At 30.8% G+C, this 17689-nt stretch overlaps 1 protein-coding gene across 11 annotated transcripts in view; it reads right to left on the bottom strand.

The window, feature by feature from the left end:
- Positions 1 to 17689, bottom strand: part of Epha5 (EPH receptor A5) — a 322596-nt gene that overhangs the window by 38872 nt on the left and 266035 nt on the right. For 6 of the 11 annotated variants that reach the window (XM_026395022.2, XM_026395023.2, XM_077803092.1 and 3 more), the window contains 3 exons: positions 3427 to 3494; positions 1786 to 1911; positions 911 to 1096 (listed from right to left, as the gene is read on the bottom strand). In XM_026395022.2, the coding sequence (XP_026250807.1) occupies positions 911 to 1096; positions 1786 to 1911; positions 3427 to 3494 (380 nt within the window). Of the gene's footprint in view, positions 1 to 910; positions 1097 to 1785; positions 1912 to 3426; positions 3495 to 12296; positions 12363 to 17689 lie in introns of all 11 variants that reach the window. The other 5 variants (XM_026395020.2, XM_026395021.2, XM_077803091.1 and 2 more) reach the window with 1 other exon arrangement.

The following is a 17689-nucleotide window of genomic DNA, read 5'->3' as shown; positions in this document are numbered from 1 at the left end:
AAAATGATGTAAATGAATATTAACCCAATTGAAATTACTTTTGTTAAAAACATTATTAAATACACTTTATTTTTACATGTATTTGACAAATATAATCTGAAACTATAGATTAATAGAAGCTGGAGGTTGAACAAATTCTTGAAAGAAAAATCTAGAGAATGATGCCTGCCACAATTTTTTGATGATTTTAGTAAGTAGTCCTTAGAGTGATAGGGGTGAAGGAAGGAACCACAATATGTAGGAAGGTTAAACAATGAATAGACTAAAAGAAAATAAGGCCACATAAATGCTTTATTGAGTGACTAAAAATTATTTGAAATCTTTTGCTGGGAGACATTCTACACAAACACATTCATTTGCAATATACTAACACACATATAAAATAAATGTGAAATTCTATTTTCTTTAAGAAAAAGAGAAAATTAAGTCTTAAGAAACTTTTCCAATCTTCTGAGGCCATTGCTTTCTCTAGAACTTTAATAATATGTTAATTTTGAAAAATCGAATGAAAGAATGCATCTGGCTATACAAAACTGCTTATGAGTGGCAGTATACCTATGGTTAGAGGATTCCTGTTAAACATTAAACTTCAATTTTCAATATTTAATTAGTATAAAGAGTGAAAAAGCCAGTAGAAAAAATATGTTTTTTTTTTAACTGCTTCTTTTATTTGAATATATTTACTCTGACATTGAATGGGTTAAAGCATACATTTGAAAAAAATAATTGAATATTAATTTCATTGGTGATTAACTGATAAAAATCTAACAAAATATGGAACCAATAATATTAATATTACAGAAATTAATGCATTACTGTGGTCAGTTTCTTTCTAACCTAAACTTAATCATCATCTGGACATATTTGTGGTATACACCTGCACTTGCATATTTGCTTGTGTTGTACTTACTTTTGGTCACAACACCTTCTAAATGGATGATGTTAGGATGGTCAAACTGCCCCATGATACTTGCTTCACCCAGGAAATCTCTACGTTGTTTTTCTGTGTAGCCAACTTTAAGGGTTTTGATAGCCACAGGTAGCTCTCTTTTTCCTGGTAGTTTCAAACGTCCACTACAAACTTCACCAAATTCACCTGGTGATAAAGATGGCAAAGAAATTTTGAAAGCTTGTTTGAAATTCTTATTCTATTAACACTCTAATAACTCAGAGTTTTAAGACAAGACATAGACCAGAAAAAAAATTTTAAAAGGGGAGTTCAAATTTCATTGTGAATATTAACAGAAAGAATTGGTATATTAGGAAAATTCATCCACAGATGATCATAAAACATGTTAAGATTTATTAGCTTTATCTGTCTCACTATAAAAATCTTAATGGAAATGTTAAAAAAGAAATTAAAAGCAACAGCATAAAAAGCACTTACTATTTCCTCTCCTGTCTACTCTAGTGAAACTTAATATTAATGAGAAGATAAAAAAATAAAAGTTTATAGCTGGATAAAAAGAAAACAATTGCTGGAAAAAGATAAACTGAACTATGTGAATACTTTTCTATATTACAAATTTACTATATGTACACAAAAAATAGACTGAAAAACATTATCTACTTGAAGATATATTTTTGCGTTTTTTTTCTTTAATAAACCAGATGTGATTGTTAAGCATGAAGAACACAGAAAGTGACATTACCATGAGATAAATTACATGCCACTTTGAAAGCAAGTCAATTATGTAAGATTAAAAACATTACGTGTTAGAGCAGGACAGTGATGTATTACATTCCATAATACAAGCAAAATGTAAGAGTTATACACTGTCATACCTGCTCCAATAACTCTTTCAATGGTGATACATGAAGCTTCAATTTCCTTGGCAAACTCATGGACAGCTTGATTGGGATCCTCATAGGTATGTGGATCAATATAGGTTCTTACACCTGGCAGTTTAACTGTAAAAAAATGTGTATTAAAATACAAGCTGTGATGGATAAGCAAAAGTATATATTTTATTAATACCCTAACGTGGCTTAAATTTGAAGTAGCTGAGCTGCAAGGATAAGTCCTCTTCTGAGTTATGAGAGTCCTTTGTATAGCTATGTTACTTCGTAAACTATTTTTAACATCTGGATTGTTGACATACACAAGAAATGCATACATGATGATAAATACAGCTTTCAATGATAATATTCAGACAGTTGGGTTGGAGGCATATCAAAAACATTTGTTTATTAATCTGGACAGCAAAATATTAGTAGTTTATTTGTTGGTTGCTTATTCTATGTTTCACTTAAAAACATCATCAGACATTATTAATTTGTATTTTTCAAAATACACTTTTAAAAAATATTTTTTAGTTCTATGGATCTTTATTTTCTTTTTTTATTCATATGCAGTGCTGAGAATCTAACCTTCACACATGCTAGGCAAATGCTCTACCACTGAGCTACAACCCCAGCCCTCAAAAGACATTTTAGTTGTAGATGGACACAATACCTTCATTTTATTTATTTATTTTTATGTGGTGCTGAGGCTCGGACCCAGTGCCTTGCATATGCAAGGCAAATGCTCTACCACTGAGCTACAACCTCTGTCCCTCAAAACACATTTTAAAAGAACCTTCTGGTGGTATGGTACAAGGAGCTTAGTAGAGAAGTCAAAAGAAAAAGAGCTCTACTTCTCCTTCTGCCTCTGTCACTGCATGACTTTACCCCAACCTTTATGTTCTTTGAGTTTCAGTTTATCTCTTTTAAAGGCTACTGATACCACCCAAATAGTGCATTTTGAAGATAAACAATATTAAATGAGATAGGACTATGAGATGGACTCATGCTTTCCACAGGTAACAGTCATGGTAGAGTGGCAAAAACAAAGAAAAAAGTTTTTTCCATTTATCTGGCAAATCACCTTATGCTGTACTATTTAGAGGAAAATGGACATATTAAAATACTATAATTAAAATTCATTTAGATTAATTTTATAAGCTCATTATAAAAACTTGATTTTATGCTCTTTTAAAAATGTAGTTAATGCTTTTCAATTTGAACCAAGGCTGCTGCCATCGGATCTATTCACAGAAATTTGTACTATATAATGCTAGAAGGAATTGAGAAATTTTATTCGTTTAACCTGGTGGTTATGTAATGATAGATTTCTATACAGTGTGTTGCAGAATTAGAAGTAGCCTGGGAATTTGATTTGAAATGTAATAGCTTTTTTTTTATATTAGGCCAAAATTTTTATTTTAATAATTATAATGAGAACATTCTTTAAAGAATTGAAGAAATCATCCAGTTAATGCCTAAAGCCAGTCAGTAAAGCTCAAGCCCATATTCTTTGTAAGAATGTGAGAGACTTGCTTTTATAACAATATTTTCCACCAGTGATTATAAATCCTCTAACCTAAAAAGAATTCTAAATAACAATAAAATTCCTCCCCCACCCCCTTTTTTTCACAATCTGCTTACTGTGCCCATTATGAAAATGCATCTTTTCCTCTTCTGGATCTTGCTTTGCTTTGCTGTAGCCACATCGCCTGGAACAAAGTAAGCTGTAATTAACCACATCTGAAGTGGTGAGTCAACCACATCAAACCCAAAGCATGAAACACAACTGAAATTACCACACCCCTGAACTGATGTTCAGACTCCTAATAAGAAATGCCATTCAAATTCCTTTTGAATGAAACCTCTTTTTTTTTTCCAGCCAGTATTCCTCACTCTCAGCAAATAATCTTGTCTAGATTTCGTTAAGAGGTCTGAAGCCATACAAACCTATGTTTTAAGTTCACTTTACCACATACCATACACCAGACATTTTTTTCTGTTCTGTTCCTCTTACTTTTTTAACCAGCTCCCAGGCCATTACCTCTTTGAGAATGAGTTGCCCAACATGTGCCTCTGAGCTAACTGTCTTCAACCTTCAGCACCTGTAATTTTGGTTTTCCCTTTTTGTTATAGAGTCTTTAGTTGCTCCACCAGCTGCTTTCCATTCTTATCTACTCACATCACTATGAAAATTTACACAACCTATACCTATCAGCTCTATTCCCTAAATCTTAATCTCTCCTGATTTTATCAACTATTCCTTAATTGTGAACTCCTTGCAATCTGCTCTCCTTTCTAATAAAAATCTGTTCAGAGGTTCACTAATAACAACTTAAACTCCAACCCAAAGCCTTCCTCTTAGTTTTTGATCATTCTAGATGCACTAAAATCCGGAAATATTCTCCAACACTCCTGTTCCTCTCTATATTTATACATGGACATATCCAAAGGTCCTCAGAATGAACTTCTCTTTTGCTCTCCTTTTAATCCATTCATTTCCATCAATGTATTTAAATCAATATCTCTCTTATATAATTTATTTTGAGAATTTATTCTTATTTCTGCTAGATTTATTTTATTTACTTCTCTGTATTCCACTGTCATTTAAACTCAATAGTCCTGAAAAAGAAATCATTATATCTCTTTACCCTCCTTCAGTTATGATCCATTTTATTTTCCTGTTATTAACACTAACATAGCCTTGGCACCTTAAGGCCATGTTAACCTTAAGGGACAAACTCCTGGAGTGAGCTAGATCCTGATTCTAACCTTCACAACAAATTAGTTACCAAATCCCAAATATTATGCAATGTAAATAGTTTACAATCCAACTCTTCTTTTTTCTCAATTAACTCTACCACTTCCTCAATAAAGGCTCTGTTATTTTTCATTTGGGTTATTATAAGTGCTTTCAAAATAATGTTCCTCCACTTTACAATGCTTTTCTTTGACTATGGTAGACATGGCTATAACCAAAGTACTGAATATTTTTTCTATTAAATAAGATTCTTACTACATTTTTTTCAAAAAAAATAAGAATGTAAATATTCCTAAGTATAACTTTAATTCACATTTTCTGCATTATCTTCCTCCATTGCTTTCAAACATTTGTTCCTATTGGTTCCTTCACCAAGGATTTTAATTCTAACAATGTTCGACTATCATAGTCTCCTTTGGTTTTTCCCTTCACATTTCCCTTGAAACACCAATTTAATGTAATTTCCCTCTGAACAAACAGCTTTATCTACTCCTCTTCTGATACAACTTACACTCTATAGCACAATAGAGGCATTGGAGTAAGATTTTTAGCTTTCCTAGTACTTTTCTGCTTCTTGAATGGCAGTAACTAGTATTCATCTATAAACTCCTGGAGTGAGCTAGATCCTGATTCTGAGTGAGCATTAAACAGTTTGATCATGTTGATGAATGAACAGATGGAATGAGTGAATGATACTTTGTGTCTACACAATGACAGGTGTTTAGAAAAGAACTATGCTGATGAATACTGAGTTAATGTGGTACATGATTGACCATATAACATTAAACAACTAACTAAAATGAGAATATTTAAATTATTTTTGGTGAAACTCAAAGGAAGTGATTTTACTATTCATAAGATTCCACCACAAAACTGAGTTCATTGCAAATAAATTTTTCATTTATTAGTTCATTTAAGAAAATACAGTCAAAATGGTAGATTGATGAATTATTTTCATTACAAGGTTGGTTGAAAACTACTGTGTGACGTAAGGTGAAGTGTACAATAGACATTTACCAACAGAATATTCCATATTCTGTGGTATTTAAAAAAAATCTATATTTTGATCTAAAAATATGACACATTTTTGTTCTGTCATTTCCATAATTTACATATATATTAGGAATTGGTCAAAACCTCCAATCCTTATGCCACATTTTGAAAAAATACAGTTGTCTTTATTGTATTAAGAAACTGGTAACTTATTAGAAAAATACAGCTAGAAAATTTTTGAATAAACTTGAAATAATATACTTAATACATATAGTATTCTTGGGTGAGGAAAATATACTACAGAGATCTGGTGACTTTTCAAATTCTATTCCTCATACTTAGATGCATTTGTCCTTCAAGAGACCTTAAGACATTTTGAGTCACCTCATCACAGTGAAATGGAGAGAAAAAACAAATACATGAAATTATATTTGGTCTATTCAAACTAAGATTTATGTTACTTTAGTACATTTTTCATAATTTTTAGTTATTCCATTTTTCTTTTGGTTTTTAATGCATGCACCTCTAGAGAGAACATTTATTGATATTTCTTTTTACAATACTTTAAATACAATTGTGTGAAATCACCCTGAGATTCATGTTATTTAAATACTGACAAAAGACTTTGTTAGAAAAATTCTAAGAAAACCAAAAAGAACACATATTCTTTCAGTTTACAAACATCCATTCTACCTTAAACTCTCATGTCCAAAGAATAAATAAATAATAAGCTTTCAAAATGGTAATTTCCAATAGCCTTTACCATTAAATAGCCTCCAGGTATTTAAATTGTATGCAAATTTCTCATATGGAAATGGAAATAAAACATTGTATCTCCTCTAAAAAATGATTTGGAAATACCTTGGTGTGAAGCAGTTAAAATTTTATTACCTAGGGTAAGAGTCAGGAAGGCAATAGAAAGGAGCTATTTTCGACTATGGGCATCTCTAGAGCTCTGTAACATATACGGCTGCATGTCACATTAACATATAAAATTAAGTTCTGGAACCCTCCAAAGCATCATTAAAACAAGCCTCAACAAGGTACAGAAAGTAAAAGTACAGCTGGTGAAGATTGGCACTCAAGCAGTGGTTCAGCCTCATTAACAAAGCACAGCAAGGAAGCGGGCTCATTCTAAGTCATCTTCTGTTCTTGCTCCAGATGCATAATTTTAACCAATCAAACAAAGTCAATAAACATGTCATTCTGTACATAAAATAAGCCTCCTATTTTCTGAGTTACTTTTTTTCTGAATGAAAAAGAAACAGTTTCTTCATCCTGCTTTATATACCAATTTTAATGAGCCTTGAAATTAGTGTACTAAAATATATGTAGTATTTATATTTAAAGGAATCATCTTCTAATCAATTACATTCATGTTCTAAAAAACAAGGTGCTTTTATAGATGGGTTTGATAAAAGAGATATAATATTCAACCAATATTTATTCATTAATATTTATTACAGTCCTAGAGAGAGGTGCTTGATATAAAAAATATAGCAATGACTTTAAGGGTAAATTTATACATTGTTCCATTTTCTCCCATACCTATCCTAAGGAGTTTGGCAACACATACCTGATAATATTAATGTGGATCTTAAAAACCTGGTCAAAGCCACTATATTTAACTTGTATATTTGAAATTTCCATAATACATGAAACAGAAAACAATAGTTTTGTGTATAAATGGAGGTGCCAATTAATAATTTAGTGCTGGGTATAAATTTAGGATATGATAATAAATTTAAAATATTAATGTCAAACACTCCAGAGTACCAAGCAGTGCACAGGATCACTAATTTACTAAATGGCACCTTTGTGGCCAATGAGATAAAACAAGTGAATAGAATAGCCAAAAAGAGTATGAATCCTTACTCAACAACAGCCTCCACACAATCATATTTAGTTTTTAATGCTTTAGCCAAAAGAAACAAATACTGAATAATTGTTTTCAAATTAATCTCAATAAGAATAGGTGGGCTACAGTGGTAGAAGGAGGAATGGTTTTGAATTTTGATTTCTTTAAAAGAATAAGAACATACAGTGCTTGACTATGAATTAGGTACTCCTGTATTGCTTCTCTAATTTCCAGAATATTTAAGAAATGTTCTTTCTACACTTTAAAGTAAAAATGTTCCAAAAAGAAAACTCCAAATTATAACAAACATTCACTTCTAGGTGTTTTTCTCATAGAAAAATAAAATCATTTAATTTAGTCTCTTTTAAAACTACATTTCTTAATCTGCCATACTTTTTCTGACATAATAATGATTTCAACCACTGCATAATGTTGTATTTAAAGATTTTTATTTGGGGAATCTTGAAGATAATAGGTTATAACTTTTGGGAAAAGACTTTGAAGTTTTCATTTCAGAATTCTCTCCAATTAAAGGTAATTTTAATAAAAGTTCAGCTAACTCAGTCTCATAAGATAGAGAAGCACACGAACATTGCTTTTAATATATCTAATTCACATTGGAAATAGGTGAAATTTTATTTATGTTGGAGCATTCTTCCACAAGAATGGGACAGACATTTAGGATAGCTTGCCAGCACAACCTCATGACTCTCATCCATATTTCCTTCATTTGCAATACCTGGACACTAGAGTTTGGATTCTCTATAGATAGATCTGCAAAGACAAAACGTGCAACTAATCTGTCACTACTTATTGAAAATTCTTAAGTATACTCTTCAATAGAAATATACTCATCCTGAAAACATAGACTCCTTGAACCAAGGAATGATGCAATTGAGTCACCATCTCCCATTTGATCAAGGTCACTAACCATCCTGTGATTAGTAGCATATGGGAAGCTAATTTATCTTATTTTATGACTTGGATGTTATTGTTATCTGTACATTCTAAAAAAAAATAAGAAAGTCAAGTAACACCTTCAAAAGTGTACAGTACACATAAATTTGTAAATCTTCCATTTTTGAATTCTCAAAATCCTTTTAGAACCTCGTAGGAAGACCTGAAATTTTTCAAATACTTAGACTATTTTCAAAATTAAATTAAATTTTAATTCACTTAGAATTGTTATATAACATTTCACAAAATATGACATATGGGATTTAATTTCCCTTTTTCCAACAAGTTTTGTTCTAATGTTAGAGTAGGTAATTTCGGTAATTTCCTATTAACTTTTAACTATTTCATAGATGTTCTTTGGAAATCTTAGAGTAGACTCATTTATTATCTCTTACAATCTGAAGTTCTACAGTGTTTTTTTTTTAAAGGGGACGTTGGAGAAATTCTTAGTTACATTTTACAATCAAGCCTTCAATTGGAATTTAATTTGTTCAGCACATATTTCAAGCACAAAAAAACTCTAAATGGAGGTCCATAATTATAACAAAATATTTTTTTAAATTTTTATGCTATTTTTATGCTGTATAAAAGGGAAGAGTACTTATGTACATTTCCGTGACTGACATCTTGTAAGAATGAATAAATAGTCTCTGAAATGTATATGTGAAGGTAAAAATCTTCCTACTTCAAATTATTATAAACTTATGTACTTAATATAAAAAGAAAATAGTTTGTTGAAAAAATTAGACAATAATGCTTCAAAAATTCACCTTTGGCTGGAGATGTTTGTTTTTAACAATTGCATTACAAAATATTTTAATATTTGCATCTTAAGAGGAAGTAGAATTTATCTCATTACTGATTAAAAATATGTTTAAATAAGAAAATTGGTTTCTTTTAAAAAATGAATGATTTTCCAAACAGAATAGGCAAGTGCACAAAATAACAATTCAACATCTCTAATTTCAAAATACTTAAAAGTTTTTTCCTTTGACACTTAAACCCTTCTGAAGAAATACTATAGGACATGTAAACACTGTAAAATATGAAAAATAATGAACAAGGGAAATAAACTGGTGTATTTGAATTTAAGAAATCAAGAAATGGCTATTTTGGAGACTCTAGGATATTTCAGATTGACATAAAAATAATATACTACAGATTGATATTGGTTTCCATGAGCACAAACACGAGAGACTTCAGGAATAAATGGTAACATTATTTTTGAAATTAAATATCTATTTTATGTCATATATGATTAAATTGATAACAATCAATTCAACATTCCTTATTTGTTAAAAAAATATATTTTAAGATGTGAGACAATGACTAGACTCTGAGCCAGATATGATGGCTTAAAGGCACAGGCCATTGAAAAGAGTACCTTTGCTTAAAATGTTGGCAGTCGTGGGGAAAGGGCATTTTAATTCTAGACATATGACTAGCAATCAGAAATATTACAGAAATAACTATAGAAATATCCACAGTATCACAGTAGATTTCAGTCGAAGCAGGGACAATATCTGGAATATTAACATGATGTTTATGGATGTCATAACAAAGCAAACAGTTACAAGTCATAAAAATAATTTAAGACCAAGGATGAAAGATGGAAACATGTAAAAACAGATCTCACATTTTAAATAGTAAAACATGCCATGGGAAAAATAGTGGATTGTGCCTTTCTGGAGGGAAATAGGACAGAAATCAAAACTCAAGATCAGCACCTTGTAGAAGCTTTGATAAGGCTGAACTACAGAAACAAGGATGTAGATTGCTGGTGCTGAAAGTTTTACTTCCACAAAGTTTATTCCACAAGTATTTCAAAGTGTCTCAAGGTAGCTCAATATATTTCCATAAAGTATCTCAAGGTATTTCTAAAGGTCAAGGACTATACAATGGACAATTGTAATAAAAGCATTATGTTATAATAAGGTCAAAACCAACCACACATCTATTTATTTCAAGAAATGAAAAAAGAGATTTCAAGATCCAAAATGTCTAAAAGTATTTGAAAATGTGCCTGTTCATAAATGATGATGATGATAGAGTTTCTTGAAAATTATTTATATGATAATTAACAAAGGCTGGTATGACGATACACACAAAATTCAGTGACAGATTTCAGATTTTCCAGCTTCCCCTGAAAAGTACCTAAGAGCATCTGTGACTAAATAAGTTTTTTCTGTATACACACAGACAAGTTCACATGCACACAGACAAACCATTATTTGCCTCCACAATTCCTAACACCGTTTCACAAAAGATATTAAGCAAAAGTTTTTATGGTTGGTTTTTCTGGTGTATTCCTTGCAAAGAAGTTGTCTTCCCACTTTCCTTCTTTCAAAGACACAGTAGAAAAATCACAATGTAAAAACAATGTAAAATCACAATGTAAAACTTTTTAAAAATTCATTAATTCAATCTAGTTGACGTTCATCTTTGCCAATACTTACTAAATCATGGGCTCATTAATGTTCATGTTCCCAGTTAAGTTTCTTTGACATTTACTTCAACATAGGCATGGATATCAGTCTTCTTTCTTTCTAAAATGTAAATTCTATCTATTCTAATTTAGTGATAAGTTATCTCTTATAACACTGTACTTTAGACTGAGGTAGAATAGGCAATTTAACAACTATGTTGTATTTTTTCATAGCACAGTAGAAAAATCACAATGTAAAGTCATTTACATTTTATAGTTTTGCTATTGTCAGATTGCAGTATTTATCTGTTTTGTCACTGAAGCCTCATGCCCAGAAGATATTCCTGTGTGAAGTAAATGATACACAAAAATCTGTGCTTTCATATTAACTTCAAAACTTTTTTTTAAAAATACAAAGCTTTCAAGAGAATGAGAGAAAGATCTTTGATTTGCATCAGCCTGTGTTTTTTTACTCTTCTTTGATCCAAATATTTCTGGTATCCATTCCACCATATCTCATCTGTGCACGTGTGTGCACACTCATTTACAAAGCTTTTTTAATTCAACAAAAAATTAATAAAACTTAGGGAATATAAGAAACAAATTTAAATGATGTTATGAAAGAAACTCTAATTCTTTTAAAGGCATTTTAAAAATTGTTTCTTGATAAATTTTGATAACAAATGAGAACTCAATAAAATAATTCAATGCTTTAGACTCTTTATAAAGGAATTACCTGGAGTACTTCAATTTTTATAAAGTGGCTCAGTAATATGTAGGAATTTCCCAAAACCAAGGATGAGAGTTCTCAGGTCCTATTTTTCCAGTCTACTGTGTTATTGTTATAACCCAGGTATTTCTTAAAAATTTTAACTCATAAATAATTGAGACTATACCATTTAGACACTGATTCCACAAATGTACATATTTTTGTTCAGTGGTATCAAAATAGGAATATCACTTCAAATATCTGAAATAATTCAAGCTTAATAAAAATAAACCATTTAAAGTTATATGTGGTTTTGTATATCAATGCCACATGTATCCACAATGAGTATGACAATTGAAGATCCCAATTACATTATGGTCATTCCATGTTTCTGGGAGACAGAAAAGATGATTTTACCTTGACAGAAGTAGTACTGTACTTCCACATGTGATATGGATTATACTGAATGGAACAACAAAAACAGTGACATGTTAAATGTGGAACAGATGCTATAATTTTACAACTTCCTATTTAAAATCAGAATCTCAGTAAAAGCTGCAGAAGAGAACTATGAATGCTTGACATAGGGATGATGTGCTATATGTATAATACTTTAGTTAAAATAATTTGTTGTGAAATCATTTTTTAGGATTTACCTTTGGGAACCAGTTTCATCTACTTTTTTCACTGTTAAAGTGTAACTGGTGCACCAAGTGTCAAAATGTACACAGATGGAGAAAGAAAAGGAATGCTGACAGTCATACATAGAGGTGGACATCATGTGGGAGTGAAAGCGGGAGGGAACACTAACCATATTAGGCTTGGATGGGCAACAGCGCACAGGGAAGAAGCCCTCCCACAGCCACATTCGCAGCAACTGAAAAGCAAACAAGAGAGCCCAGGATAAGGAAGAGATCCCACTCCCTCAAATATAGATAAAGACACTGGATTTACTCAAGTGTCTGTCTGCTCATCAAAATAAAAATACTCTAAATACATATAGTAAGTTTTTCCACCATGGCTTTCAGTTTAAGAAGCACTTATGGATTTAAGAAATACAGAGTGACATTAGTTATTTTTATCTTACTTAAAATGATTATTCAATAGGAAATATAATGAGCCAACATACTTTAATCAATTGTATGCAATTAAATATATAGATATATAAATAAAGATGTAAGCCCATTTAAACATCTCTTTCCTTAAGAAATTTCTCCAAAATTTACATTTGAAAGTCATTCTAAATAACCTTTTAAATACATGTGTTTCATATAGCATGCAAGTTTCCAGTAATAGGTCTTATTAATTTGACCCACTGATTTCTTATTGCCAGTGGTATTACTTATCACAGCATATTGAAAATTTTATGCTTATGTGACTTCTTCAATCACTTATAGAAGGCTTCCAATTTAAATTTACATTTCAGGTTTTAAAAATGCAACTCTAAATATGTATATTTATACATTTGTAGAGCAATAGCTGTATTAAAAAAGCAAGTTGTATATAATCCATTCACTTTTCTGGATATTGTAAAGTACAAGGTTATTTTTAATTTTCCATATATTCATGTTAAAAACTCCAGTAAGTGCGAAGTTCTCCAATAAAGTGAACTTTATTGATAGAAACCATGAAAACTTATGGCAGAAGTTATTTAGTGCTTCAATGCATTCAGTTTGATTTACTTTTATGAATAGCATTTAAACTGATTTCAAGAGAACTGTAATGTGAACTCAGTAATGATATCATCTCAGTAATGATATACCAGCAGGTCTAGGCTTTTGATAAAAATTTGTTTTTAACTTTACTTGAATTATATCGACTTTATTTTATATAAAAGAGAAGAAAATAACATATAAATACCCAATGAATTTGCAAATGTTAATGAAGCCAGACTACTAATTCCAAATCAAATTCCAATGGATCATTTTCAGAGGAAAAGTAGACAATGTTTCATACCTTATTCCCCCAGCATTTGTGACATTCTAATTTTAAGTCTGACTAAGTATCTGTGGGTTTGTCTGTCACTAAAATGGAATCCTTATAAGCAATAGGGATACTATGACATTATTTTCAATTTTAATACTTATGATAATTTAAAGAATATGTCAAATAATAATTTGCATTGCAGATATATTAAAACCAGAATCATACCATATTAAAATATTAAGATACTATATGAATAGGTAAAACTTTTATAAGATATATAACAATTTTTTTATATTTACACCTATTTCATTGATGTATTAAACAATTACTAAAATTGTATTTAAGTTAACTATATATAGCTTCTGCCTTGTCTTAGCACTCAGATTAGAGGCAGACAAGCTATGGCCCATGGGCCCAATCCAGGCCACCATGTGTTTTGGTAAATATAGTTTTACTGGAAGTTCGCCAGTCTCATTAGAAGATGGTTATGGATTCTTCAGTGCTGCTATAGCAGAGTAAAATAGGTGTGCACATGGCCTGCAAAGCTAAAACATTTACCACTTGGCCCTTTAAAAAAAGTTTGACCCTATTTCTTAGAGTGTTAGTTTCTTGGAATGAAGATGATTCCTTGATCTTTTAGGTTTTTTTCATAGTTGAAATGTAATGAATAACCACGTTTTACCATAATTGTTAATAACAACACAATCATCTCAATTTACTCATATCTACTAACACATACAAGTTTGCACACTTCTGTTAATTATATCCATGAATTCCAACTCAATAAATTATTACTAATTATTGACAAGTGTATTGATGGGTTTTAAGTAAGAAATTTGTCATAAAGGACAAATTTGCCTCTTCCTGAGAATTTGCAGTTTATAAACTCATACAGATCTGTGCTTAGAAAAATAACTGCATTGTGATTGGACATTATCTAATAGGATTGGTTTCATATTGCTCATCATCCCAATATTCAATTAAAACTTCAATGATTTTAAAAATAATAAGAGCATTCTATTAAATTCTCTTAACTTGAAAAATTATAAGCATTCTGTCTTCAAATTAGTACATACACACATCACACACATTCATTGCCATGCAATTCACTAGAACAACAAATTTACATATTTTAGTCCTAAAGAATCTAAATCATCTTACCTATAAATAGAATTCTACTTTATTGTTTTGATAAAATTTAATCAAAAGACTTGAAGCCATGCAAAATCACTTTTATTTTACCAAACATTGATTTAGGTTTTCCAATGATGCTTTCTTTGGATTGCTTTAAGAGGCTCTGGATAAATCACTGGGAGTAACTTAAGTAACTAGAATGTAACTAGACTATGTTTAGTTGAATCTATAAAATAGTGATAAAAATGGATCTTATCGGTTTTGTGAAAAAAAGAATGAGAAATTACTTATAGTGTACTTCGATCAGTTTCCAACCCATCATATATTTTTGAATAAAAATATTAGTTATTACTCTTAATAATATACTATTTTTTTAGAGAGAGAGAGAGAGATAAAAGAGAAAGAGAGATAATTTTTTAATATTTATTTTTTAGTTTTCTGTGGACACAACATCTTTATTTATTTATATGTGGTGTTTAGGATCGAACCCAGCGCCCTGCACATGCCAGGCAAGCATGCTTCGGTTTGAGCCACATCCCCAGCCCAATAATATACTCTTAATAATATAATCAATGTAGTAGAATAGATCTTAGAGGAAATGATTTTTTCATGATCCATATGATATTACCATGCTTAATATTCCCATTTAGAATATAACTCAGCAATTAAAAATAGATCAATTCATATAAATACAAAATGACCAAAGTATCTTAAAAATAAATCATTTCTTTACATTTTCTAAGGATTCAGTGGTCAAAGCATTAACATTTTTTAAGAAAATTAAAACTTACATTCCTTTTCTGTGAAAATGTAAAGTAGAATAATAACTGCCCAAATAAGCATTTTGGGACAAATTTTGAGGATGCTATTATTATAATACCTCAGCACCAGATGGTATAAAAATATGCTTTCCTTTATCAATAAATATTCAGATATGCACTTGAAAATGCTTACAAGCATCAGAGATAACAGAAATAGAAACCGAAATGTGCTAGAAATAGCAGCCAATCTAATTTCTGTGAGCTATGGTTCAACACAGGTACATCTGCATTCCATTTAGTTTTTAGCACCTGGAACTCTGTAAGTAACTGCATACAGTTATAACAAGATCATTATTATCCAAGTTTAAAATAGTTTAGCCCTCAAAATTATCATAAAAAAACAGTTGGTCTTTGTTATTAACAAGATACTTCGATTTATCCTTCAGAAGATTAAAATATGATAACAGAAGTTTTCTGGACCCAGGAAGATTCGAATGAAATTGTTTAGCCAAACCTTGATCAATATATGTATGAAGTGTGCTAATGTAAGTAAGATAACCTCCCTCCCGTGGAAGCAAGGTGATTATACCTCTAGGGAAGAGATTCTCAAACATACTACATCAGAGAAGCAAGACTGCAAGCTGTGGATAAATGATGATTTAATTTCTTAAACAAGTGATCATATAGTGGGTAAGTAAAGCAGTAAGATGCCACTAGATAAATGACAGAAAGACAGGAAGAGTAAGTTCACAAAAATACTTTGATTAGGCAGAAAATATTTTCACTGTAATTGTTAAAAAGAGGAAAACTAAGACTGTATCATTTACACATTTTAAAATAAAGCAACAATAAATGATAGACTCAGTACTGAAGAAATCAATGTAGATTGTGCCACACTTGTAAGTGACCAAAGATACTAAAACATATCATGAAACTTTTAGAAAATCATATGGAGGGTCCTCAACCTAACAATAGTTCCACCTTCAATTTTTCGACTATAAGGTGGTTCAAAAGCAATACATGCTCAATAGAAATTGTAGTTTAAAGTTTTATTTATTTTTTTCCCAGGTAGTGGTATACTATATGATACTCTCTCAAAACACTGGGCAAGAACACAAGCCAGTTTCCAGTCAGCTCAGTGACCTTGAGGGTAAACAACCAGTACTCTATAGTGCACTTTGGTGCTACTACCTATGATGATGCTCAGTAGGTTAGCTGTGTTAAATGCATTTTGAACTTATGATATTTTCTACTTATAATAGGCTTGTAGAAAAGTCACCTCACTGCAAGCAGAGGAACATCTGTACTTCAAAATCTATCAAAGAGTAATAAAAATGTTCTCATACTTTGACATTATTATGTTGCAAAATAAAGACCATGGTGTTTGTAGTCAAACAGTGCACTCCTGGATATCTCCATTTATTAATGTACACCTTTGAGTAAACTAATTATTGACAAAAGATAATATAATATTATAAACTGTACCAGATAGGGTTGTTTTGAAGAATGACTTCATAATATATGTAAATCTCTCTGTTCTGTCCAGGGTTCACAGTCAGCACTGTGTAAGTTTTTCACTGATATATTATAATAATATCACACTAGGAAATTATTATAGGGTGCAAACTACATACATGAGGCTAGGCATAGATTTTAAAGGAACTGAATGATCAACAAAATATTTTTTCAATAAAAATTATTTTATGGAGTCTATGAAGCAATGAAAAGAAAAATGCTATTATATCAGTTTTCATTAAGGTAAAAAGCAGTTGAAGAAACTAAAATGTATCCAACCTCTGTGAGCTATTTTTGTTGAAGCACATTAATTATCATTATGGCAAGATTTTAAATTTCTCAGATTTCAATTTTTGTGTTATTTTACTTCACAATTCAAAGAAAATTGAACAAAGAATTTAAATAATTCCAATTATGATGCTTGCTATATTTCTCTGTGCCCTACTGATTCTAAAATGACAAAGATTTTAAATGTGTAAATAATATTTACAACGAAAAAACTGGGAATGTTTTTCAATTGTGATCCTACTGATAATGTGAAGTAATTCGTACATTTCTTAAAATGTCTTTTGATGCAAGGCTGCAAAGTGCTGAATGTCTAAGCCCTCACTCCATTCATATGTTGATGTCCATTCATATGTTGATATCACTTCCTGGTAAAATTAGGAGTTGTAAACTTTGGGAGATGATTAGATTATGAGGCTAGGGTTCTCCTAAATTGGACCAGGGCCCATTGAGAGAGGCCCCTTTCCTGTTCTTCCTTAAGAACACATAGCAAGGAGGCAAGCATCAGCAAACTTGAAAGAGCCCCTACTATGAAACAGATAAACCAAAATCTTTATGTTAGATTTCCCAGCCTCCAGAACTA

This window comes from Urocitellus parryii, chromosome 10 (assembly GCF_045843805.1).
Source record: "Urocitellus parryii isolate mUroPar1 chromosome 10, mUroPar1.hap1, whole genome shotgun sequence".
In the NCBI taxonomy this organism is placed as follows: domain Eukaryota; kingdom Metazoa; phylum Chordata; class Mammalia; order Rodentia; family Sciuridae; genus Urocitellus; species Urocitellus parryii.
This window is presented reverse-complemented; position numbering and strand designations above follow the sequence as displayed.